The 24880-nt window shown below is 49.5% G+C and overlaps 1 protein-coding gene across 6 annotated transcripts in view; it reads right to left on the bottom strand.

Moving 5' to 3' along the window:
- Nucleotides 1–19518, bottom strand: part of ZBTB46 (zinc finger and BTB domain containing 46) — a 55560-nt gene extending 36042 nt beyond the window's left edge. For 3 of the 6 annotated variants that reach the window (XR_011804596.1, XM_072026697.1, XM_072026700.1), the window contains exons 1-4: nucleotides 19420–19518; nucleotides 12547–12674; nucleotides 10665–10803; nucleotides 2176–3145 (exon numbers count right to left, since the gene is read on the bottom strand). Coding sequence is in view for 5 of the 6 variants with exons in the window: in XM_072026697.1 (XP_071882798.1) it covers nucleotides 2176–3145; nucleotides 10665–10718 (1024 nt within the window). In the remaining variant the exon portion in view is untranslated. Of the gene's footprint in view, nucleotides 1–2175; nucleotides 3146–4130; nucleotides 4243–10664; nucleotides 10804–12546; nucleotides 12675–15226; nucleotides 15246–17254; nucleotides 17948–19419 lie in introns of those variants that run through there. The other 3 variants (XM_021277826.4, XM_072026698.1, XM_072026699.1) reach the window with 3 other exon arrangements.
- Between the last annotated feature and the right edge of the window lie 5362 nt (nucleotides 19519–24880).

The raw sequence follows: 24880 nt of genomic DNA, 5'->3' as shown, positions 1-24880 counted from the left end.
GGGCACCCCTGCATAACCCAGCAGCACCCTGCAGCTTCACAGCTGGAGAGCGAGCACTTTGCAAGAGGGTTGCTTCCACCTGCTGGAGATGGGAAACATTAATGCGAGACCACGAGACCCCACTGCTCGTGGGTAGCCCCATGCTTTGGGGTAGCAGGGATGCTTCTCTTCTTCACCGTGCACTGGAAGAGAAGTGATCCCTCCTGCGAGGCCCACGGTGACCTCCCAAAACCACACGCCAAGGGACACAAGCACACAAGGCTCGCTGCTCCCAAACGCCTGAGTGCAAACTAAGCCCGAATGCGCACGGATCTGAGATCCGCCTACATCACACCCCAAAAATCTCTCCCTAAAAATCAGAGAAATCAACCCAAGGCACATGCAAGGCTCCCCCTGTACCGCAGGGGTGTCGGAGCACCACAAGTGCTGCTGTTTGGTTCTTTTTGCTCTGCTAGGGCTGGTGGAACATGAAAACCCCTCACCCAGCCTCCACCGTTCATTAGGAACACCTCTTTTATCGGGAACTGTGTTTAAGACAAGATTTGCAACAAATAATTTGGTTGCATCTGCAGCACTGAGTCAACACCCAAAGCCATCTTCTCATCTGCAAACAGCTGTAAAGAAAAGGGCCACCTCTGTTTAATTCCTTAACAATTGGGAATTAATTGATGTAGCCATCACTCAGCCTCCCGTAACACAATCTCTAACATTTGGCACTCTTTTCAAAAGCATAAAGACCTTCTATTTATAGGCTGTTGGCTAAGATCAGTGCTACATTTCTGCTTCTGGAGTCACCGCAACACGTGTGGTTTGCCTCGTATACCTGTCCAAAACCCGCGCACCTCGCAGACAGCACAAGTGGTGGAGTTGTTTTTATGGGATGCTACCAAAAACCCGTGCCAACAGCATCCTAAGCAGCCCAGGGTGAGACTTCACTAACAACAAGTCTAGAGCACAGGCGTTGTAAAGCCAAGATTTATCATAAATCACTGTTATCTTAAGTTATCTCACATTTTTGCTTCTAACTGAAGTTGTTTAGATTTTATCATCAGCCAATTAGAATAATTACATGCGAGCCGACTGCAGTAGATAACTGTAAAATGTAATGCATCCAAAGATATTTGTCGAGTTACCCATCCATTTAAATACCAATGAAAGCCACATTTAAACACCAGTCTGCAAGCAACTTAAACATCCTTTTCCAGCCCATAAAGGCTCCTCAGACTTTCAGTACTGCTTACACGCTTATTTCAGCCGAATCTGACACCAGAATCTCACACACCCTTCTCCTGGCTGGCTCGGAGTCTGGTGTGCAGGGAAAGAGGCTAACTCACATCACAGACTAAATTCTTCAGCCTGAGGGGGTACCACACCACGCTGTCTTCAAGTCCTTAGGAAAAAAAAAGAAATCCACACCAAACCCCCTACATCACCAGCGTTCCTGGATCTATTTATTGCACACAACTAGCGAATCAAAAAGCACAGTCATCTTCATTTGGAGACAAAAATAACTACCAAAAGGTTCAGAAGAAGTCAAGAAAACATCTCCCTCCCTGGCTATAATTTTTTTAAAAAGCAGCCGCTCAGACTACAAATAATCACACACCAAAATACATTTTTAAGCTTTGGAAATACCTCAAAAAACAGAATCCTGAAAGTTACCGGCCACCCACCCTGCTACTACCAGCAACAAGCTCTGGTGGCTTCCCTGCACATCAGAGTGACACCTGAGCATCACAAAGTACTGAACCTCGTACCATCAAGAGTCACTAAATCACACCTCTGCGTGGCTAATTACACCATCAATACATATGCAAGGAAAATTCCTCAACGCTGACACGAAGTGATGAGCTTTACAGACCTGTCAAAATAAATTCTAATCTTTCATCTCATTAATTCCCATGATTATAATGGGGTTTGGGGGCGATGTAAGCTGATCTACATTCAAGGCCGAAAAAGAATTACCACCTTTTTTCACAGCAGAACCAGCACGGCTGCAACACGGGCTCCCGGCTGAGCTGCACAGTGCCTGAGAATCGCTGGCAACGCAGGTTTTCACATTTCTCACACTCCGACAAGCTAATACATCTCAGAGACTGATAAGATCATACCATAAACAGATATAATTAACTCAGCATTTCCCATGTCAGCGACGGAAACGGAAGAGTGACTTACTTGGGTCTCGACTGCTGTACGGCCATCCCGAGGCAGGTAAAAAAGACGGCATGGGGGAACTCGTCCTGCTGTCGTCCTCCACTTGCTGCGTAATGTGACGCACAGTTTCTTTATTTTTCCTGTTCTTTCTGCGCCCCGTGGGCTGCCAGCCATCCCCTACTCCTTGTTCCGAGAAAGTGTTCTGTATTGCACTATCCTTGGCTGAATGGAGTTCGCTCCCTCCGTAATGCGAGGGCGAAACCTGCTCCTCTTTGATACGTAAAGACCCGTAGCCCATGTCGCTAGACCAAAGGGACTGGGATGAAATGTCTTCGTGGCTGTCTGTTTTTGGTTCTTGATCCTCTTTGCCGTAACTGCTCCCTCCTTCGTGGCAGCTGGCGATCGCTGAGTCTCCGGAAGAGTTGGCTGGACTCGTTCGCCGGGCTAACCAGGGCGATATACTCCTGCCAGCCACCACCGCCGAAATCAAAGCATCCGTGCTGCTGCTGGAGGGGGCTCCCAGTTCGTAATCGACGAGGTCGTCCGAGGCGTCGGACTTTATGCTGATGTCGAGAGCTGCTTTGATGAAGTTGTGACAGGCTTGTACGATATCCGTCATCTGCAGGTAGCTGGCAGCCGACATCACCTCGATGACGTTCCTGCTGGTCAGCGCGAGGTGCGCCGAGTACATGAAGTCAATGATTGCTTTAAAGCCCTGTGCAGTTACAATGTCTAAGTGGGTGACCGTGGCCTGGTCGGAGGTTTTCTGTACCTGGCAGTACAGCGTTTTGAAGTAGCGACTGCTCCCGAGCAGAACGTTTTTGTGAGCCTTAAATATCTTGCCCTCCACTATAATGCAAACATCGCAGAGGATGCCGTGCTGTCTCTGCTCGTTGAGCTCACGAAGCAGATGCCGGTAGTGCGAAGTAATCTCCATATCTTCCTTTCGGTTATTCATTTGGAAATCTTTGTGTTTCCTCTTCCACAAGTCCTGTAAGGGGAAGGAAACGACTGGATTACAACACCCAAAACAAACTCACAGACACGCTTTTCTAAGACTCAATGAGACCAACCCCACATTGCACCAAATTAAATAACAGGTTCCTCTTGAAAGAATCCCACAAAATACAACTGCCTAGAAAGATGCTACACGTATTACACAATGAAGCATTTTTTTTTTTTTTTTTTTTACCAGACTTCAAGTAATTTACATTAAAAGAGACTAGATTTGAAGCTCAGTCTCCAGCATCTCACAGCATCCCAGAGAAATGTTTCTTTAAATCACTGCAGACTTGTAAGAAAACCTGTCTGGAGTTACTCGGGTAAAACAGCTGCCAGTTTTCACTGTTTGGGTTCAGTAAAGTTTGGTTTTGACAGAAGTACTACACTTGAAACCACGCTGATGGATACAAACTATTGAAGAGCACTCTGAAACACAATTTCCTCAAGGGAAAAAGCATTATGCGTAGCACACTGAATAGCTGAAATCCTCAAACAGCAGAAGCCAATTGAAACCAGCTATTTCCCTTGCTATATTGCCGTTGAGGGGCTATAAATACTGTTTTCAAGCCAGAAGAGCAATAGACAAATCCAAGACCACAGATCACAAAATCTCAAGTCCCCACCCAAACTAACTGGTGACGGATCAGAACTATGAAATTAATGTTATTTGAAGCTTAACTACTTATAGGCACAGCATTTTTAACTTTGCAATAAAACACGTTATTTCCTTGGCTTTATATCTCCAAGTTTACCCCACAGCCACCCTAAAGCATTGGATAAAGAATTCTAATAAATCACCTAAACAGTCATTTTTAGCAAGGATGCTTTTATGCCCAGAATAACAAGGCATCCATCAAGCTGATACAAATTCTTAGGACTTTTGATCACCTTCCATAACATTTGACAGCGTGCTCAAAAAAAAAATGACAAGTTAGTGCTAGCAGCAAGACAGACACTTGTGTCGTGTAACTTACATCCAAAGTGATCTTCCTTTGATATTTCAAACCAGGGGAAAGAGAAGCCTTAAATCTGGATAGGTTAACAGTAATCAATAGCACTATATTTTCAGACTGAATTTTATTCTCCCTGCAAAGCAAAAGTAAGAGAAGCGATACATCAATATGGACCAGTGCTCACGGGCTTTCGGCACAGCTTTAAGTCTCTCCTGTGATGCAGTTTGGTCGGTTCCCTCTTCAGCATCTCTCAGGAGCTCCTTGTCCTTCTTCTCCCAAGGTAGTGCTCGGCTGACACCCCGTGTGCCAGCTCAGCCCCCCGGCTCACAGCATCCCCGTGTTGGCCAAGGGAGGAGGCTGCCAGTGCCCAACAACCCCACCAAGTCCCCACCACACCAACGCCGTGCTCACCTTTCCTGCCACAACTTCACAAATTCCTAATTTCTGGCATTTCACCTCACTTATAGCAGCTCCTTGGAGCTTGTCGTCAAGATTTATATCCCACGTCACAGTGGTTTAACTGTCCAACTAATTAAGAGTGCCAAGCTGCCATACGGTGTGAAGGATAACTGGAACTACTCCTTCCTTTCAAAAGCTTACATTTTGTTCCAATAAAAGGAGTTCTAACTGTAAAGCTGATGTGGGAGCCTACATCTCAAGATACAGCTGTAAAATTGGTATGTGCTGACAAGACCAGATTTGGAGTGCAATTATGGGCAGGCACACACAGCGGAGGCCTGCATTCGGGATTCTGGTGGTTCCTGATAAAAACAAAAATCACCGTGAGAACAAAACGCTGAGGTCTCCCAGGCTTAAAGCACACATGGTTAAATACAAGCACTGTCAGTAAGGAGGCTGCTGAGAGCTCGAAGCAACTTCTGAGCACGCCTCGAGTTCAAGCACACGCTCGGGCCCATCTGTTCGAGTCGCCTCGCAGCATGGGGCCGGCCTAGGACAGCCACAACTCCGAGCTTATTGACACGTGCAAACGGGTTCCCAGTGCCATGGGGCACAGCTACGTAATGCCTGTGCCCCCTTCCCTACTCTGTGCTATTAATACCCCCCCCAAAAGCGGAACAGCTACAGCTTCGCCGACACCGTTGGTTATAGAGCCGCCCCTCGGCCCACAGACCATACGGCGCCCAGGACCTCTCCTGCAGAGGATCCACCTGATGATTACACAACTTCTGCCTGCACAGGCTTCCTCGGCCTGCACGAACCCAGCTGTCTCCTCGGCAGTGTCAGAAATGTTAATTTGCCAGAGCAGCTGGGCCCTAACCATTGAAAAACATTCGCTTTCCCCAAAGAGGAAGGACCATCTTCCTTCCTGCAGCGCAAACAGGCTTTACTGGTGTTTATGTATTTCAGCTCTCTGCAGCTTTTCGACAGAATTAAGCACAAAGAAGCTTACCCTTTTTATTTGAAGGGGAAGAGGTCAATAGCAGCGTAGCTCTACGCTATGTGAACACCGCTACCCACGTAATGCTGAAATCCATCTGGGGACTTCAGTCAAGGCCTGACACAAAAGCCACCTCCACCTCAATAAATGGAAATAGCCAAGCAAGAAACAGTTGGGGAGCAAGAACCAGAACTGATATTTGAAATGGCCTTTGGAAAGGCCTGAAAAGATCCTGTTAGACCCATCCAGAACTGAAACTCCCTAATCCACGCTCTGAAGGTGGCTGCCACCGCTCCCCAGCATCTTCAGTTTTGAGAGAACCACCTTTTAAGGCCGAGCGACAGTTCAGTTTTGTCCTTATTCCAGAAACCACTACTGCATCTACTTTTAGGAGCTGACGAGTCAGCTTAGTCCCCTCAGGAAACACGAATTGCCACACAGCATAAAGTGAGTTGTCCGTCACCAATTCTGTCTTCAACAGCTGCCGTATCCACACGATTCAGGGGAAGACGGGGAAGACGTAAGAAATCTCACAGCATACAATTAAGAAATGATCGGAAGGTTTTTAGATCTGGCATTTCCTTCTGTTCTTCCTTTACAGGTATCAAAATCCATGCTCCGAGGCAGCATCTCCCTGGAATTGGTTGAAAAAAAGAATTGTTTCCTGCAAGGATAATTTTCCCTTCCTCAATTTAATACAGATTAGCGTCAGGAGTATTCGTCAATGTGGTCATCTGCTTTTGTGGCTTTATGCAACAGCAGCTTTTCCTGGATTCCTTCTCGAATATCTTTCAGCTAGACATTACGCTGATTCCTTGAGACTTCATTTATTTACTCTTTTGTATATTTATTCAGCTTAGTTCAGTGCATGGTTGGGTTCCCCTCAGTGTTGATAACAGCCTGCTCTAGATACACCTCAGTCTTTGTTTAAGCTGCCTGTGCCAGAAAACTGGCTTACAGCATTTGTTCTCTTTCTCCCTTTGGTTCACACTGGACCGTTTTGAGAAGCAGACAGCAACTAACCCGGTGCTTCTTATGGACGAAGCACTCGCTAGGCTGTTTATGAAATAGCTTCTCTCTGACTTAATTTCCTATCAAGAGGTTTTTAAATCTGTGCAAGATTCCTTGCTGGCTTCCCTCCCACCCACCAGGCTCTTGACAGCAGCCACCCTCCAGGCACGCCGGGAGCAGACAGAAGCGTGTCACTGCGGCAGCATCGCGCAGTCCCCGTGCCCTACCTGCCCACGCGTCCAAGGGCACGGGGGACAGGCGCAGAAGGTGGGTAGGTGCCTTCTGGACCAGAAAACCAAACCAGCTGACATGCTAAAATAGAATGAATATAATAAAACAAGTGAAAATAATGAGAGCATACGTTCCTCTGTGCAAAGGGAAGACAACTTATGTTTTTACATCCTTTTGAAGCAGGGTAAGTATAAAAAGAGAGAGGGAGGTGAACAAAGACAGCCACCACAAAGAGCAGCATCCCTTCCCCTGACAGGTGGCCACGTCACAGCATTTTCCAGCGTGCAAAGAAAGGGATACTCGTGTCTCCAAGCTAATCAATAAGTTAACATCTACCAAGCCAGCAATCGTTACTGGAGATGTCTTGATCTTCCCCCGCCTAAAGGTCTGCCACCTTATACACATCGCTCCACATTCGACATTTGTCACAGCGTTGTACCTTTTAAACGAGAGGTCTTTGGGGGAGAAAATTAAATATGCCTCAAATTCAGAGGAATTAATTAGTTTTCTGTCTACCCATGTCAAACCAGAACACCCGTTTAATGTCAAGGATCTCTAGGGAACTAATCCAAGTTAAATTTAAGGCAATTTGCTAGTAGTTAAAAATTCAGGAAGCTTCAAAACCCTGTGCTCTTGTATCCCAATTTCACATGCTGTTTTGTGGCCTGTTGTTGGGTGTTTGTTCCCCCCACCCCACCCTCTCATCCCCTTTTTCCTGGTAACGATAATTATCACTCAGGTCTTTTCCATATTCTGAAGGATTTCAAAGCTGAACACCTCCTCAAATTCTTTTGGCCTTGGCCTCTGATGACAGCACATGGCCACAGAGTTTTCCAAGAAGTCAATGAACCATAAAAGCTCATCTGTAGATTTTCCACAAGCTGTAGGATATCAGGTTTTCTCCATAAATCAGTTCACAGATAGTACAGTAATTGAATTCCATTACTTTTCAAAAAAAATAAAAAATAAATCCCTAAACAAACAACATGTGCATACAACAGCAAAAAAAAAAAAAGAAAAGAACAAAATGTGAGCAAATTTAATCATCACCTTCATGCAAACTTGTGTCAAGCTACAGCACAGCTTTTTGCTTTTCCGTGCTGTCAAAAACCTGGTCTTAAAGTAAGCATTAATAATTTATATAAACTTTAACCCCAGCTAGAACGAGCCTAGTTCTGCAAATATATCATTTATGAAAGCTGTTTATTTTACACTATCAGCGCCGTTGTTTGAACATGAAAATATCACCCGATGGCATAATAGCAGTCTAAATAAACAAGATATTCACCTAATGTGAATTTTGCCTACAGAGAAAAAGAAGAACCAGTAATACTTACAGAGCCAATCTCTCAGCATGCATACCCACAATAAATCCTCTGGCCAAAATCTCAACGCCAGTAAAATTAAGGGGTTCAAATCAGTCGCACCTAAACTCAGTAAATTATTTGAATTCTGACAAAAAGCCACAGCCAAGAAATGCAGTACACAGATGTAAGCCTCTACCGTACCGTCCCTTGGGAAATCGTGGGGACAAAAATAAACTCCAAAGTGCTTCGTTCCCTTCACTCAGAAGGAAAGCTGCAACTGCAGAAACTGGACTACAGTTTTTCTGATCAGTTGGAAGTCCTGCACAGGGGAAAAACACTTTTTGCTCTCTCGCAAAATATAAGCTAACCTGAAAACTGAACTACACGGCACTTATTTTGTTGTAATTTTCTAAGCTGAAGTTGCTGCACTTAATGCTAAGGCCTCCCGTGAGCGAGCACCAGCGCTCCCAGCAGTGCGCTGCTCCATCAGCCACGCTGAGCTCCCTGGAGAAAACAGGCCAACTGGAATTTAACCAAAAATGTGTTGTTTCCTCCCCCATCTCCCTCCAGAGAAAAGGAAAAACAGATTAAGGAAGAACTTAAATTCACTCCAACAGTTCATTATACCAAAAAAAAAAAAAAAAAGAAAACAAACAAAACACAAACACACCCCATTTCTCTGCTTCCCCCATGTCCTTTCCATGTCTCCACTCCCAAGACATTCCAGCATTTTTTAAATTCCTCTATGAAGGCGCTCTGTAAGGTGAGATTGGGCTTGGAGCTCCTCCTTCCACAAGGCACAGAGCGTGTACGAGTTTCACTTTTACCTAGTTAAAGACAACAGAAATAGGAAGGATTCCTCCTCTGTATGTACCCTATGCCGGAGGGGAAAAAAAGAAAAAAAAAGAAGGAAACCACAACGTAACCTTAGCAACTGAAAAGGACAGTACCTATACTTAGATTATTCTCCTAAATGAGAGAGAAAGCAGAAGAATCAGGATATTAATGGATGTCAACTCCCTGCAAAGACACCACTCATGAGTCTTTTCAAATAGATCTCTCCACAGCTCAACTTTCTCACCAGTGGATTTGTGGAAGAAGGGCACGCAATTCTACAGGAGTGTTAATTTCTTTAGACTGGACACCCCAAAACTGCATTTGTGGTTTATTCAGTGTATTAACAGCTTATGAACAGCTGTCACAAAACAAATTCTCCTGCTCTATTTCAACTCAAGAAGCCAGTTTTTCTTTGTTTAAGTTGGTTGCTCCAGCCACAGCTCTGAATTCAAAGAGCCATAGATGGATGTTCGTACACAGACCAAACCAGGCCCCTGGCCCAAGGAGGTTACTCACAACTCGTGGCTTCATGAAAGCAGCATATCACTTTTCCCTTGTGAATGGGGTTAACAACATTTAATTATAGCCAAGCAGTGAACGTTCATCCTTATGGGTTAGGAATCACATGAAGAAATAAGTCCTGTCATTCAGTTGGAGAAAGACTGCAGAATTACAGCAAATGCAAGGATTTGAGGCATATGGTTTTCAGTGAACCTTAAAACAAAAAACCAAAAACGCACCCCCACACACCTAGTTGCATTTTTATTAACAGACTTGAGAGGGACCCTCAAATCTTATTGACTGTAGGACCAAAAAGTAAATAAACAAACCGCCTTCCTACCAATATTTAATTAACATCTGCCTGAAGGGGGTTCACTAAAATGTCTCTAATTTCAAGCCAATGCCACGCCACCTTCAACAACAGCACAACAGCATTTCCACTCAGCATCCCTGTTGTAGTTTCTCTCCAGAAAGCAGCAGCAGGGAGGCATTACACCTCCAGTAGCCCTAACGCTGGCAGAGCTCATTTCACTGCTGCTTGTCAGTGCAGGGGAAGGGATTTCACCCCCATCGGTCCCAATCAGATTTAGTCAGGAAATACAGTTAAGTCTAACACAATATCGTCAGGTTGTAACTGCCTCCACCGTGGAAATATATAGATGAAAATGTAATTAGGAACCGAAGGAAGGCCAATTTCAGCAAGAATAAGGACACTCAAAAACTCCGCGTGCTTCCAGTCTTTCAGCCTCCTGCTAAAGCGTTGCTTCTGCAGCCTAAACAAGGACCACGAGCAAAACCTAATGCCCGTGAGCAGAACATTAAATAACAGAGCTGTGATTAAACATTTCACAACTTTCAGCCAGTGACTTGGCTTTGAGCTGCCAAGCATCCACCTGAAGCTACTGGGCCAGATAAAGCCTGCTGAAACCGCAGACTACAAAACTGTAGCAAGATGACGGGGCTTCTTCTGAAGGTATCTTCGAAAAATTCAGATATTAATCATCATTAACTGACAGCGTGTGAAGAATTTCACAAGAAAACCAGGTTTGAAAGTGAAATCTAGGGGAAAACTCTTAGCCTCCACACTTTGGAGGGAGAGCAATTAGAAATCAGAATTAGTGGAGAAAAACAAAACCATCAGAAATTAAGTTTTTGCTGGAGTGTTGTTCGATTAATAATTAGGGAAAAGATTTGTAGTGATCTTGTTAGAGAAAACATGCAAACTTCAATTAAGGAAAAAAAAGAAGAAAAAACGCAATTATTTCTTACCAGTAACAAACTGGGTTCCAGGTCTGGTGCTTCTCCTACAACAGCTGAGGACATCAACAGTCCTAGGGCAGCACAGGCAGTGCACTTTTCTTGACCTGCTGATAGCACTGGTAGAAACTCTTGTAGAAGAAAGGCAGAGCTATGATAAAAGACAAAAACAGAAGTTATTAACATTAAACAACAAAATTTCTGAACAGCATGACGATACATTTTGAAGTCCTTTCCCTGCAAACTCACCTATTTATGATCTAATGAATGATGTTGACTCAAAGCATATTAATACACTACAGGTAATTAAAGCCAGATTACCTTTTTGCAAGAGCATCATCAAGAGTTACTTCTTCAAAGTACGGCAAAAAACTGTCTAATTTTGGATACAAAAACTTCAAACAGATCCTTGAAACAACAGTGCTTCCTGTTTGGTAGCTTTTCAAAACATTCTCGCTTTAATGACTTTTTAAAGAGACATTTGTGGCCTGAAGGACACTAATTCACCTTATCTGACCTATATAAGGCCGACGCTAAAAAATTACCGGTACAATTTCTTTAGAAAAATTGTATTTGCAATGGAATATTCAAGAGAATTTCCTCTTGAGACATCAAATTGCCAGTTTCTGCTGGTCAGTGCCATTCTAGGTTAAGAGACTGCACAATCCCAAGACTTTTTCCTGTGTAAAATGTAAGAGTCTAGGTGTACTGAGGCACATTGAGATAGACTTCTGAATTAAAACATTACCATTTGTAATTATAATGCAGAGAAACCAGGAATAATTCATCTACACAAAGGCTTTGCCTGGTGAGGATGCAGCCACTGTATGTTCTTATACACCTTTTTTTTACATGAAAAAGAGAGGATTGTCTGCAAAATACACTCGCTACACCTGCAGCATTTAACTTCAGCTAAAACTTCTGACTCTAGTTTATTCCAAACTTTATCTTGTTTATATACTATTAGCTATTACAGTGAAGCATTTTCCATCTCTGTATTTTAGATGCATCTTCAACACTAGCTCTTTTAGTGAAAATATGTTATAAATCAATAGTGTTGACTTCACGACTGACCCTCTCTAACAACAGATTGTGAAAGCAAACATCAAAAGATACAAATGAGGAAGCTTTTCCAATATAAACTAATATCATTATAAATGGTGAAATAGCATATCTAATAAACAAATGAAGTAAAAAATGAAAATCCAAGCGTTTTTATGGCAGCGAGCTTAACTGTGAAAATCTTGAAAACAAATACAACCCAATTCAAGCAAATAACATCGACTTTGTTCTCAATTTCTATTTCAGACTGCCAAGTCTTGCCTTTCTCTAATTCTGATTGCTTCTCTACAGCGATTGTGTTGGCTAGCTCTTTTTAGTCCTATTATTTAGGCAGTTTAAAAAAATAAAAGGAAGAGGGGGGGGTCGGAGGGGCACGACCAACACAAATACATGGGAAATTATTTGGTTAGAAAAGTATAAAATTAATATCTACTTTCAAGTAGTCTTGGAACTGTTACTTTTAAGGCTCTCATTTCCACCCTTGTCCCAGAGTCGCAGAATAAGCCAGAACAGCCCTGGTGAGACTGGGAAAGTTGAGACCTAGCCTATTTTGTTCTGCTCTTCAATTTTTCCGTGTCTCATCAAAATGGACAAAACCCAAGTGATTGTCATTACCAGAGGCACCCTTACCAGAAGGTAGGAGCAGGAGAACAGCCCACAGGCGTTTCTTCAGCTTTTGCAGTGGGGTAACATTTCCAAGCAAGCCTTTGTAATCAACGTTAAGTCAAATTTTATTAAAAAACTGGGAGCCTTAACGACAATGTAATCTCCAGCTCCTCTTTCCCTTTCCATGACCGCATCACAAAAATATCTTTAGATGCTCAGAACTTACCAATATTTGACAGCGTTTTCTGTTAGCAAAAACACATGCCACGATGTTTCACAGCTGAGCAGTGCATGATTTAACGATCAGAGGAACACGGGCTCTGGTAACAAGCTCCAAGAGTTTCTTCAGATGTTCTATGTTTGGGAATGGAAAGAACAGGAGGGGAAAAGTGAAAATCTGCACTAATACAAAAACTTCATTGTCACTTAACGAGAAGGAACAGTTAACAGAACTGAGCATTTACAATACTCTTTCCCATCCCGAACAGTACATAGTCCAAAATATTTCCATAACTGAGCAAAGGGAAAGTGACTTAAGACCTTGTAGGAAGTTAAAGGAAGAGTTTCACATGAAAATTGAGGACACCGAAAAAACCATGCACCCAGACCACAGTGCTTTGAGGAAGTCTCTGCCAAAAACTACTTGTTAACATTGCTTGAAGATGTATTATAACAACGGCGCACGTTCTAATTAGCATCACAAAGACCTCATTAATGTTTACATGACACCTGCAATCCGCACGCTTTACATGGGGTTAACATTAACCTAACCTCGCGGTTACACCGATACCCACCACCAGTGCAAAAAAAAACAGAGAATTTGCCCAAAGTTGCAGAAAAACGAAGTGTCTGCATGGTACAAAACTACCAAATTTTAGCTCTGTTCCTGCCCAACTCCACTGAATCACTGCAAAGCCAGTGCCACGCTCACGGTACGGAGCAGCCGTGCTCTGTACCTGCGTGCGTGCCGCTTGTTCCTCTTTGCGAATATTTAGAAATTCTAAAGAAAACTCACCGAGACGTACCAAAAAGCCACAAGTGCCCAGGAAAAGGGAGGATTTCTACGTGCCATGCTGTGACAGCGACAGAGCAGGAGGCACCTTCCCCACGGGGCGCCACGCACGCTATTCATCCTGAATGCTCCCATGCGCCGGTACTTCCACCCCACGCTCCACTTTTCACCATTTCCCCATAATTTCCAGCCCCGTCCACGTGCCCATCCCTCCAGCACGGCCGCTGGTTTCGCTGCTTGGGGTCTGAGCCCTGCTCTCCCCATCCCCAGCCTGATGCAGAAGGGGAGGAACGGACCCAGTGCCGCCGAGCGCAGTAAGAACATGGGAAAGCCCACTCAAGTTTAAAATCAAGCTTATTTCGGGGTACGATGCTTAAATCTGGCAATACCAAAAAATACAAGAAAGCAGCTACATGCCTATTTGCTAGGATAACAGTAGGGATTAAAGACACCCCGAAAAAAGCTGGCTGCCCATGGCTAGCACGAAGCTTACCTGTCCGAGCGATGCTAGCGCCCACGAGATCTGAGCTGCCACTTAAAAGAAAGGAGCCACAGAAATAACCTCTGCCAAAGACCTCACGCTTGCGTATCTGATAGCCAAAAACCAACCCAGAAAGCACCTCAGGAAAAGCAAGTGAACAGCGGGCTCACCACGCTGGGAATTGCCCTGAAGGGCGCTTCCCCCAAAATAACGCTCCCAGCGGCTTTTTCGCTAGGGGATCTTTGGTGAAGTTCCCAAACCCGGCGCGTAAGAGCAGAGGGAGGCCAAGAAGGAGGAAGCATCGAAATGTAATTTTGAAAGAGAAGTGCCACGGCGGGAGGAGCCGAGAAGGGCACCTAAAGGCAGAAAAGGGATCGGGAATGACCCAAGAGTAAAAAAATCGAGCAGCGCAAAACCGAAGATGCCGGTCGAGGGGCTCTGTGAGCCAATCTGGATTTGTTTCTGTAATTCCTTCCGCAAGCCCTTCGTGCCTTGGGTGAGCCCCCACTTTGTACTTTTTTTAGTAGAAATCTTTTCTTTTTTTTCCCTTATCGTAGCCGATCAAACCGAGAGGCAGCAGGAAGCCAAGGAGGACCCGCAGGTAGCAAGAAGGAATTCAATCGGCTGGTTTTTATATTTAGGCACCACCTCGCTCTCCAGTCCGACGGGGCTGTTGGGAGTGCTGCATCCTGATGACTTCGTTTATCAGCTCTTAAATTAGTCGGGTGTCAGGTTTGGGTATTTTAAGCGCCTAATGGCTAATACAGACCATCCATCCCTCCAGCTTCCCTCCAGCAGCGTGTTAGGGCGAAAAGTGCAGGTTTTGGGGATCCTTTCATCAAGGAGCCAGCTAACGGCCGGGAATATCAGCTCGCTTTCTGCAGAAACCTTCAGCACGCGGTGGGAAACACCAGAAAGAAAAGTAGCCGGGGTGGAATAAGCATTTCGTTCAATACATAAAGAGGAAAAAAAAAATATAACCAGGAATTGAAGCGCTCCCAGGTATAAACATATTCCTTAATATGTAAAACCCTACTCACTTTTCTAAGTAGGGTTCTTAAGCAGCTCGGTTCTTGGCACACACCCCGACATTCTTGTTACTAAGTTTATTTTAATCCATCCCCAAGCTGGTAGCTGCGTTTGTCGAATATTTCTGAGGCCTCGGTGCCTCGTTATAGGAAAAACGGAGTTGGGGTCTCCTGTAGGGCCAACGCGAGGCAACCGCCAGCGTTTGCAGGACGTTTTCCTTCTTGTCCACGCGAATAGCCAAAATAACAGGACAGGAAGGCTCACAGCTGCATGGGCTGGGATAAAAGCTAGCCACGTCCCAAAAAGCAGGGCAAAAAGGTCGGGTTTGGTACCTGTTAGGTGCCTGCAAAGCCCTGCTGGAAATAATTCACGGTGTGCCCTTACCTCGTGGAGCAGGTCTGCAGCCACTCAATTGGTGCCGAGGAGCTCACCCTGCCTGCAAAGCGCTCAGAAAGCGTCCAAACCTGGTATTTTGGGACCAGTCAGAACAAAAAAAAAAAAAAAAAAAATCAAAAAACTGCTGCTTCTTAAACACAGGGGCGTGAGAGAAACGTAAAGAAACTGCTCAGGAAACAGCTGCCCGCGGCTATCTTCGCAGGGACAGAAAACCCCCAAAAATCTCGTGGGAAATTCGGGGAGGACCGCGGGCCAGCTCGAGCTTACTAAGAGCGAGGAGGCTGAGCACAGCTCTGACTTTTCATGGCTTTGCCGGCCAGCACAGAGGTGACTATTTAGAAGAGGTGACTAAACGTTGGCACCCGGGCAGGGGAATCTGACGGGGGGCAGCGTGGCCCCAGAGATGGGACACAGGATGGGAACTGAATCCCGAGCAGCTGTCCTAAAACCAGGCACTGCCCTGCATCCCAGCACACCGAGGCAGGGCACGGGAAGGTGTTAGGCTGAAAATTTTAACCCTGAGCTCTGACAGTGTCGCTGTGCTTGGCCAAACACCAGGAAAAAGGTGGTGGAAGCCCCCCCGGACGCAGGGCTTTGGGCAGGCAGCGCGCCCCCCCCCGGGACGCCTCCCTCGGCTCCTCAATGCTTCGAGGTTCAAATATCATGGGTGATAAAAACACAGGTAAAGCCACACGCTTAAAAATATCCCGGGTGGTAAGGCAAAAAGCAAAATATAAAGCTGGTATTAATCCCTTTGTGCCAAGTGTCAGAATTCCCTAGCGCGACGCCCCTAGGAACGGACACGAGCTTAATAAATTAAATAAAACACGTATGGGATACCCACAGCAACTGCAGGAGGAAGAAAAAAAAAAACAGGAATGGTTTTTGATCAATTTTGGGGGAGCACAGAGAGCAGGAACATCCAGGGGAAAAAAGTCCCAGGGAAGGCTGAGCTGTTTATGAAATAATTCGGCCCTGAAAGCAGGCGGGAATAGTTTGGGTTGGGTGTCAGCCTGCTGGAAGGACAGGAAACTTCGCCGAGAGACTTCAAAAACACCCATCTAAAAAAAAAAACAAACCAAAAACTCCACGCCAGTGGCTAGGGAAGGAGAAGAGATTTCAGGATATGCCCAACACGGCAGCGGGGGAAAAGGAGGCGAATTAGCAGCAAATCACAGATCCTTCACTTCTCCTCCCAGCAGAGGACTGGGGGGGGGCTGTTGCTGAACTGGTTTTCCTCCGAGCACTTCCAGTTATAAAGAAAAAAAAAAAAAAGCAGCAAACCTCTCGCAGAGAACATCCCCGCTGTTGTACAACTGTCCCAGAAAACAAAGACCACGGGGAGCGAGTGGCCCATTTTCCGCAGCCTCCCAGAACCCCGCGGCCAGGTCAGGTTTCCGAAGGCTCGGCCGGGCGCGCTTGCGAACCAAGCAGCGATTAAAGGCTCCGGGGAAGGGCTCGACGTGGGAATTATGACAATTCCCACAATATCCCCTCTCCCCGCTCCCTAAAACCGCCTCGATTACAGCTGCGAGTTCAGCTGCAAGCGCGTTTCCCCCTCCTGGCCAAGCCGTATGAAACCCAAAGCTGATTTTTTTTTTTTTTTTTCCCCGTTTCAGTCCCATCCCATCCCACCCGTGCACCAAACCCAAAAAAAACCCACACCAACACCACGCTCGGCACCCCCACGACGGCGCTGCTACAGCTCGCTCCCATCCCCATACCCGTTTCTCGCCAGTTTTCCCCCAAAAAAACACCTTAAAGCAACAAATCCTCGCCGCACGCTGAAAATATTGTGACTAATAATACACTCCACCCATTTTTCCCCCCCCCCCTCCATCACCGAGGATTTCCAAATACAAAAACTTGACGAGCCGGAGAGAATTTAAGAGCGGTGATGGTAAATCCTATTTCTGATTAAAAAGCGCTATAAAAAAATAAAATAAAAGGTGAGCAAGGGATGGAGAGAAGCAAAAAAAGCCACCCGGGCACTGCGAGCTCCTTCCTCGGTTTTACCTTTTTCCTCACTCTTCTGGGGTAACCCGAGCTTTTCCTTCCAATCCCCGAGGAACCCAAAAAAATTGAAAAAGCGACCAAAAAGGTAAAATCCTCCCTTTCCCCGTCCGGAAAACAGAGCGGCTCCAGCTGCCGAGGCATTCAAGCAAGAAATACTTGGTGGAGTTGGGAGAGCCGGGATGGGATCCGGAGGCGATGCCGGGGAGCAGCCGAAAACACCCGGCACGATTCGGGTACAGGTGCCCAATTAACGAAGCTCCCGTTAACGACCCCAAGCCGAAAGGTGGAGATTGCAAGAAGAAAAAGGAGGAGGAAGCCGGCTGAGGAGGGTCCGAGTCGCCTTTGTTTTCTCCTTGCCTGGGCAGGTGCCGAGAGAGAGGGGAAAAAAAAAAAAATCAAGCCAAGGGGGGGGGTCCCGCGGGGCGCTCGGTGTCCCCCGCGTCCCCCGTCCCGAAAAGCGGCTCTGGGGCTGAGTTCTCAGGGACTTGGTGGAGGGTTTCGGGGAGGGGATGGGGACACCCAGGGGTGGGCACGACCCCAAACCCCGAGCCCACTGTCACCAACGTCACCCGCTTTTGGGGTTGGGGAGGGGGCTCGGAGGGTGCCCCCCCCCTCCCCGGTCACTCGGTGCACTTGTCACAGCGCCGGGAAAGCCGCCTCCATCCGCCCCGAAAAGCAGAGCTGGGTTTTTTAAAAAATAAAATAATAATAATAATAAATAAATAAAATTAATAAAAAAATAAATGGTAAGAAATGAAATAATCCCAGGGTCACTTCCCCCCCCCCCCCAGCTCGGCAATTAAAATGGAGGCGAGGCCGGGCGGGCTGCGGCTGGCTTTAGGGGGAGACAATAAACCCAAAACAGGCCTGGCTTTAAAGAGAAGGGGGGGGGGGAAAAAAATAATTAATTAAATAAAAGGGATAAATAAATAAAAAAGAGGAGGAAAGGAGCGGATCGCAGCGTGCGCCTCACCACTGCCGTGGGCCCCCCCCCTTGTGCAGCCCTGGGGTTGGGCTCCCCGCGAGGTCCCGCTGCAAGTTGTGGGGTGGGGGCCGGGGAGAGGAAGGCTTTGGAGCCCCCACCCCCCAAAAAAAAAAAAAAAAAAAAAAAAAAAAAAAACCCAAAAGCCCAAACCTGACCCCAAATCTTCCCCCCCTACTCCCCACAAGGGGCTCCCCCCGGGGGGGGGCTCTGGGCGGGCTCGGAGCTCCCGTCGGGTGTTGACGCAGCAGAAATTACCGGCTGGAAAATTCCCCTTTCGGAGAGGGGACGGGAAAAAAAAATTAAAAAAAAAAATAAAAAAATAAAAAAAAAATAAAAAGGGGGGGGGACAAGGGGGAAGGGAGGGACCTAAGGGGGTTAAACCCTGCCTAGGGGGGGGGGGCACCCCCCTTCCTCCTCCTCCTCTTCCTCTTCTTCTTCTTCGTCTTCTTCTTCTTCCAAGCTCTCCAAGCACTGAGGGGGGGGGACACGGGGACACAGAGGGGGGGGCACAAAACACTGGGGGGGGGCACGGACATTGAGGGGAGGGGGGGGGGAAGGGGAGGGACAAGGGGACACACACCAAGGGGGGGGGGGACACAGGCAGTGGGAAAGGGGACACCGGGGGGGGGGGGGGACACAGACACAAGGGGGGGGGGCAACACAGCGGGGGGGTCACCGGGGGGGGGGGGGGGGACACTAGAGGAGGGGTCACGGACGGGGAAAGGGACACGGGGGGGGGTCACACACATTGGGGGGGGGGTCACAGGCACCGGGGGGGGGTCTTGGACATCGGGGGGGGGTCACACATATTAGGGGGGGGTCGTAAGCACCGGGGGGGGGGTCACAGGCACTGAGGGGGGGGGGGGACACATTGGGGGGGGTCGCACAGGCACCGGGGGGGGGTCTTGGACACCAGGGGGGTGGTCTTAGGTACCGGGGGGGGGGTCACACACACTGGGGGGGGTCTTAGGCACCGGGGGGGGTTTGAGGGGGGGGGTCCACACCCCCCTTGCCCCCCCCCTCCTCCCTCTGACAATGCCCCCGGCGGTAACCAACGGGGCGGCGCCCGGGCACGGCCCTTGGGGGGGGGTTAACGGAGATGTGGGGGGGGGGGAAAGGGGAAATTATGGGGTGTGGGGGGGGGGTCGATAATAACGGGGGGGGGGGCGGCCCCGCTTACCTGAGCCCCGCGGAGCGGCCGGAGCGCGCGGGCGCCGTCGGTCACCGGGGGCGGGAGGGGGCGGGGGGGGGGTGTGAGGGGGGGGGGGGGAAGGAGGGGAGGGGGGGGGGAAGCGGCTGGATGGGGAGGGAGGGAGGGGGGGGGGAGAAAAAAAGGGGGAGGGGGAGGGGGGGGGGCACCCGGGCGCGCTCCCGCCGCTCCCTCGGGCGCGCGGGGCGCGGGCCCGCGGCGGGCAAAGGGGGGGGGGGGGAAGGGGGCGTGGCCTCGCGGCGCGTGCCGCCGCCTGGCCCCGCCCATTGGTGGCCAAAGGGAGGGCGCTGATTGGCTGGCGCGCGGCGCGGGTTGAGGGGAGGCCACGCCCCCGGCCACGCCCCCTTTTGCTCCTCGGCTCCGCCCCCTTCTCCCCCCCCTCCCTTTCCTTGCGCCGGGGGAGCGCGGGGGCGCCGCCGGCGGCTGTGGCACTGCCGGACACCGGAAGTGAGGGAGAGCAGAGGAGATGAAAGGGGGGGGCGCGCGCTCGGGGCTGAGCGGCGCGGGGCATGATGGGATAGCGCGGGGCTGAGCCCTGAGGGGAGCTGAGGGGCTGGGTCCTCCAAGCCCCCCCTGGCCAGGCTCGGTGTGGCTGTGAGGGGGCTGTGCCCGGCGCCCCCCGTGGTCCTGCTGAAGCAGGAGGTGCTCGGGGTGTTGTGCTAAGAGTCACCAAGCACCACTGTGTCCTAAAAGTGTGGAAATTAACGCCCCAGAGTGTAAAATCTGCCCCCACATCACCCCCCCCTCAATAAACGCCCCCCCGGGGTTTGGAGCTCCCCTCACGGTTTCTTTCCCCTCATCCCGAGCAAGCCTCAGTGTCCCTGTGGGGAGTGCCCTTCATTTCCAGCCACCCCGCACATTCACGTCACCCCACGGGTGTTTTCCAGCCCTGTAAAAAGCACCAAAATCCCCTTTTTTTGCACCCAAAAAGCTCAGTCCGTGTGGAACCGTCCCGCTGTGCCTACAGGGGTCGGATCCTCACACACCTCTTCGAGGCTCCGCACTGAAATGTGAAGCACTGCTACAGGGATTAGTGGAAATCGGAGCTACACCTCTAGTCAAATTTATCTTTTCTACATCAAATCCGTCACATAAAACCTGCTGCTATGAGCCCCCTCCCCATCCCTGCTCCTCGCTTTGAGCCCGAGCCCACCCCGCCACCCCACAGCCACCCGCGCCCCTTCGGTTTTTCTTCCTGCCCCGTGTTTCTTCCTCAGGTCTTTTCTGGCAAAAAAAAAAAAAATGATCGTGGATCTTGCTGTGTTATCCAGCAGCAGCCGGGACACGGCCCCGGCAGCCCCCCAAGGAGGGCAGGGTGATGTTGTGCCTGGGGCTGCCACCCCCACAGGCTTCAAACAGCTTGGGAAGGTTTCGTATTTTTCTGCCATTAAGGTTTTATATTCTTTTGCCATGAAGGTTTCATATTCTTTTGCCATCGCGTGTAGCTCCCTCCCCTCCCTAATGAGAAGCGTGTATTGTGTTTTAGGTAAATACCGCAATTACTCAGCCTGTCCTTAGGAGAGAGGTGGTTTCTCCTCGTTAGGAAGGAAAGAATGCACGTGGGAAAAACGAAGAGAAAGGGGGAAAGGAGAAACTGGAGGAAAAATCAGTGTGGTTCACGGGGTTTTGGTGTGCAAATCGCCATGAACAAGGTGTGAGAGGAGTGGCGAGGAGCACAGCCATGGACATCTTTTGGAGGAATATCAGGGACCGCACGTGTCCGGGCTGAATCGAGGCCCTTTACGTGCCCCCCTTCCCAAACTGTGTCACCCATCTCCTCAAGGACTTTTCCAGCTTTTAGCCCCAGGGGAAGCAGGTAGAAGTCATGTTCCCCGACTTCTTACCAACATTTACACGTGTTGGTGAATTCTGCTGGCTGTTGTGTGCCCATGGCTGGGATCTTTCAGGAGAAAACCCCAAGGAAGGTGGCGGTGCCCGCAGCCAGCCCTGCCATGCTCCCTGGGGTCGGGAACGGCACCGGGGGAAAGCTGCAGGACTCTGATTGCAGGTCCTGTGTTCAGCACTGCCCTGTCTCACACCCATCTCGGTTATCGAGGATTTTGCATTTAATAAATAAATTTGATTTCTTGTGTCTTTTTCATGTGGTTGGTTCGGAAGCGTGCTGAAAAAGCCAAGTTGCCTAATTACTCCGATTTTGTTTTGCCTTTTTTTTTTTTTCTTTTGTGTCTCTACAGAATTGTGTAGAGGAAATAGAGGTGCAAAAAGATCCTGAGAGATCTGTGGTCTGCAAGCTCTGCTTGCCAAGATCCCCTTTTTGTTTCCACGCGGCTGCTCCGCGTGCTGGAGATGTGAATCCCCATCACCAAAGCCTGCTCTTTCCTAACCCGTGCAGGAAGGAAACAATTTCGCAGGGCTCTGCTCCTGCCCCGTGCCTCAGCCCCGGAGCCCTGAACATCCCGGGACCATCAGCCAAGCCCAGGGCAGCTCCCAGCTGCTGAAAGAAAGGGTTAAGGGACCCACATTCCTGTCCCTATTGCTCAGGACCAAAGGTCAGCGGGGTTTTTTACCACGAAGGAAGGGAGGGAGGTGGTGCGCAGCCCTGACCAGGTCATTTTAGGAGTGAACCACATCTGAGGCGAGCTAATGAAGCCGTGTTTGTCTCTCTCTCTCGCATGCTCATACTCCCAGTCGGTGCTTGGCGAGTTGGAATTCCTGCCCTAGTGGGAGTGAGCGTGTCGATTGTATTTTTTCCATGATGTGTATTGAGGCATTTGCTAGGTTGTGGGAGTAAACACTTGGGGGAATTCTCCATGAGCTAGCGAGGGCAAGTCACAAGCCTACTAAATATGGTGAATGGAGCCTGAAAAAAAAAAATAAAATAAAAAAAAAACAACACACAACACACAAACCCTGGAGAATAAAACTCCCTCTTCCCACCCAGCTCCCCACCACCGCCACCCCCGCCTGCGCTTTCTCATTATCTCGCTCTGTTCTTTGACTGCTGGCTGGGCGAATCCATTCCCCTTTGCACGGCCGAGCACGCCGTGCTGCTCGGGGTTTGTGCCCTGCCCTGAAGGGTGCGGGGATCCCACAGCGGGGAGCAGCAGGAAATGCTCCCAGGTCCGTAAATACCGGAGTGGGTGAGAGATGATGTTCATGAGCAAAGTATTTGGCCCGCCGCATCCCGCTGACCTCCTTCGGTGCTGCTCTGGCCGGGGACTGGCCGGGTTCACGAGCAGTTGATCATTAATGCTCCAGAAATGCCTTCCCCTTCCAGCCCCGCAGCGGGGAATTGTCCAGGCAGGGCTTAGCACAGCTCCTGGGGCTGGTGGAGGATCGTGGATCCCGCTGCAGGTGGCACGGGGACAGGGTGCTTGGGGTGCCCAGAGCAGCGTTGGGATCCTCCGGCCCCATCAGGGAGCCCTGGGGATATCCCCCTGGGGATATTTTGGGTCCCAGCAGAGCCACCCCTGGGGGCCAAGCCCAAGCAAATGGAGCTCTGCCCCATGGATGCTGCTCACCTCCACCAGGGTTTCTCCCTGCTGCATTTTACACCTGAGCACTGCTCGTTCCTTTAGCTCCCCTCGTGCTGCAGCCCCTTTGGAAATGGGGATCCCAAATGGGATCCCAAAATGGGATCCAACTCAAGCCCCAGCCAGGGACGGTGCCCTGACGATGCGCTCATCCTTAAAGCCTGCCTTGCCTCTCCATCAAGCGAAAGCATCCCGAACTACTCGATGGTTAAGAGAGGTTCAGCTGGAGTTTATTCTTCTGCTTGCAAAGCTTTTGTTTTCCCAAGAACCCAAAGAAATTGCAGGGCTGTGTCCGAGCCCGTTGTTTGATGCAGGCTTTATAAATAGCGTGTGATGGAGCCGCGCTCGCAAAACGCAGAAGCAACAGTTGAAATATATATAACTGCCCGAGGCTGGGGAGTGTGGTTTTGGGTTCAGCCCGCCAACTGGTAGCTCGCCTAACAATTTAGGCCACATTTGAGGTTTATCTAGGTTAAATATGGTTAAAGCCAGATTTTACTCTCGGTTGCTCGGAGCCCTGGCTGCCCCTGATGGGCAGGAGCAGAACGGGAGATGGGAGATGGGAAAAGGGAGGTGGGAAAAGGGAGATGGGAAAAGGGAGATGGGAAAGGGGAGATGCTCCAAGGGGCTGGAGCCGCCTCCCTCCCACAGCCCCTCTGTGCCCTGCCCGAGCAGCCAGGGCTCAGCCCCATCCTTTTTCATCCCCAGGGGGTTTCATCCCCATGGCCCCAAATTTGTTCTGGGTCCCAGGGGCCAGCAGTGCCTGGAACGGAGCCACAGGGCAGCAGCAGCTCGATGTGGCTGCTTCCCACTTGAAAACACAATAAATGAGAACCCCGGCAAGGCATCCCGAGGTGTTATTAAGGAAATAAGCAGCATTCTGCACGATATCGGAATTATTCAATCGTCCATAAACTCGTTGGCATCACAGGCGCTCGCCCTGGGTCTTGGGAGGGTGAGCACCCTGCCACAAAACGGGGTCTGACCCGATTTCCATCACTGAATGGGAAACCAGCCCCCACCTGGGTAAATCCCGAGCAGGATCTGTGCTGGTGGGGACGGGGACAGGGACGGGGACAGTGCCAAACGCCCCTCCTGCAAACCAGGGGTCTGCGATCACCAGGGACACAGCCCAGAGGTGATCACAGCAGCAGAGGGGCTGTGCTGGGGACATCTTTATCTTTTTTTTCTCACTGTTTTCAGCTCTTCCAACCCCCTTTTAAAAATGTCCACGCTTTCTTCTCCGCTGCTCTCTGAGCCTAACCTACTTGCTCTCATTACTCCTCTGCTCACCGGAGCACTCGGCGCTGCGTTAACTCCTCTCGGCACAAAGCCTCCCTGCACGAGCCCCTCCAGCTCCCCGACCCTTCCTGAGCTTGAATTCCTGCCCTCGATTCTTGCATCCGACCCCAGTTCAAACAGCCCCGCAGTGCCTCTGCTCTCTGTTCCCGCAGGATCGCTGCGCGCCCGGCTGAGATCTCGCTTCATCTTTTCTTCCCCCCGGTAAAAGCAGCATCAGAGCTGCCACGCTGCAAGGGAAGAGGGGAAAAAAGAAAATCTCCTCCACGGGCAGGGGCTGGGGAAGGAGCAGGGCACAGCCCCAGCCCTGCACGGAGCGGGTTGATGCCGCCCGTCCCCGCTGGTGGTACTGGGGGTCACCGCAGCCGGGGAGCCCTGGTGATGCACCCGAGGGTGCCCGGAGCCACCCGGCATGGAGCCACTGCTGTGACCCCCCAAAAAAATCCACTCTGCCTTCCCCACCCAAGCCCGGGCAGGAGAGCAGCACACGCCATGTGTTTTGGGTTTAATCTGCAGGGAAATCTTCACACCCTCCTTTGCTCTTTTCCTCGGCAGCCTGGCGGCGCGTCACCTCCGTGGGGGCAGGTGCCCATCTGTCAGCGGTTGCAGTTTTTAAACATTTTCCTCCCTCCCTCCTC

This window comes from Anas platyrhynchos, chromosome 21 (genome assembly GCF_047663525.1).
Source record: "Anas platyrhynchos isolate ZD024472 breed Pekin duck chromosome 21, IASCAAS_PekinDuck_T2T, whole genome shotgun sequence".
In the NCBI taxonomy this organism is placed as follows: domain Eukaryota; kingdom Metazoa; phylum Chordata; class Aves; order Anseriformes; family Anatidae; genus Anas; species Anas platyrhynchos.
This window is presented reverse-complemented; position numbering and strand designations above follow the sequence as displayed.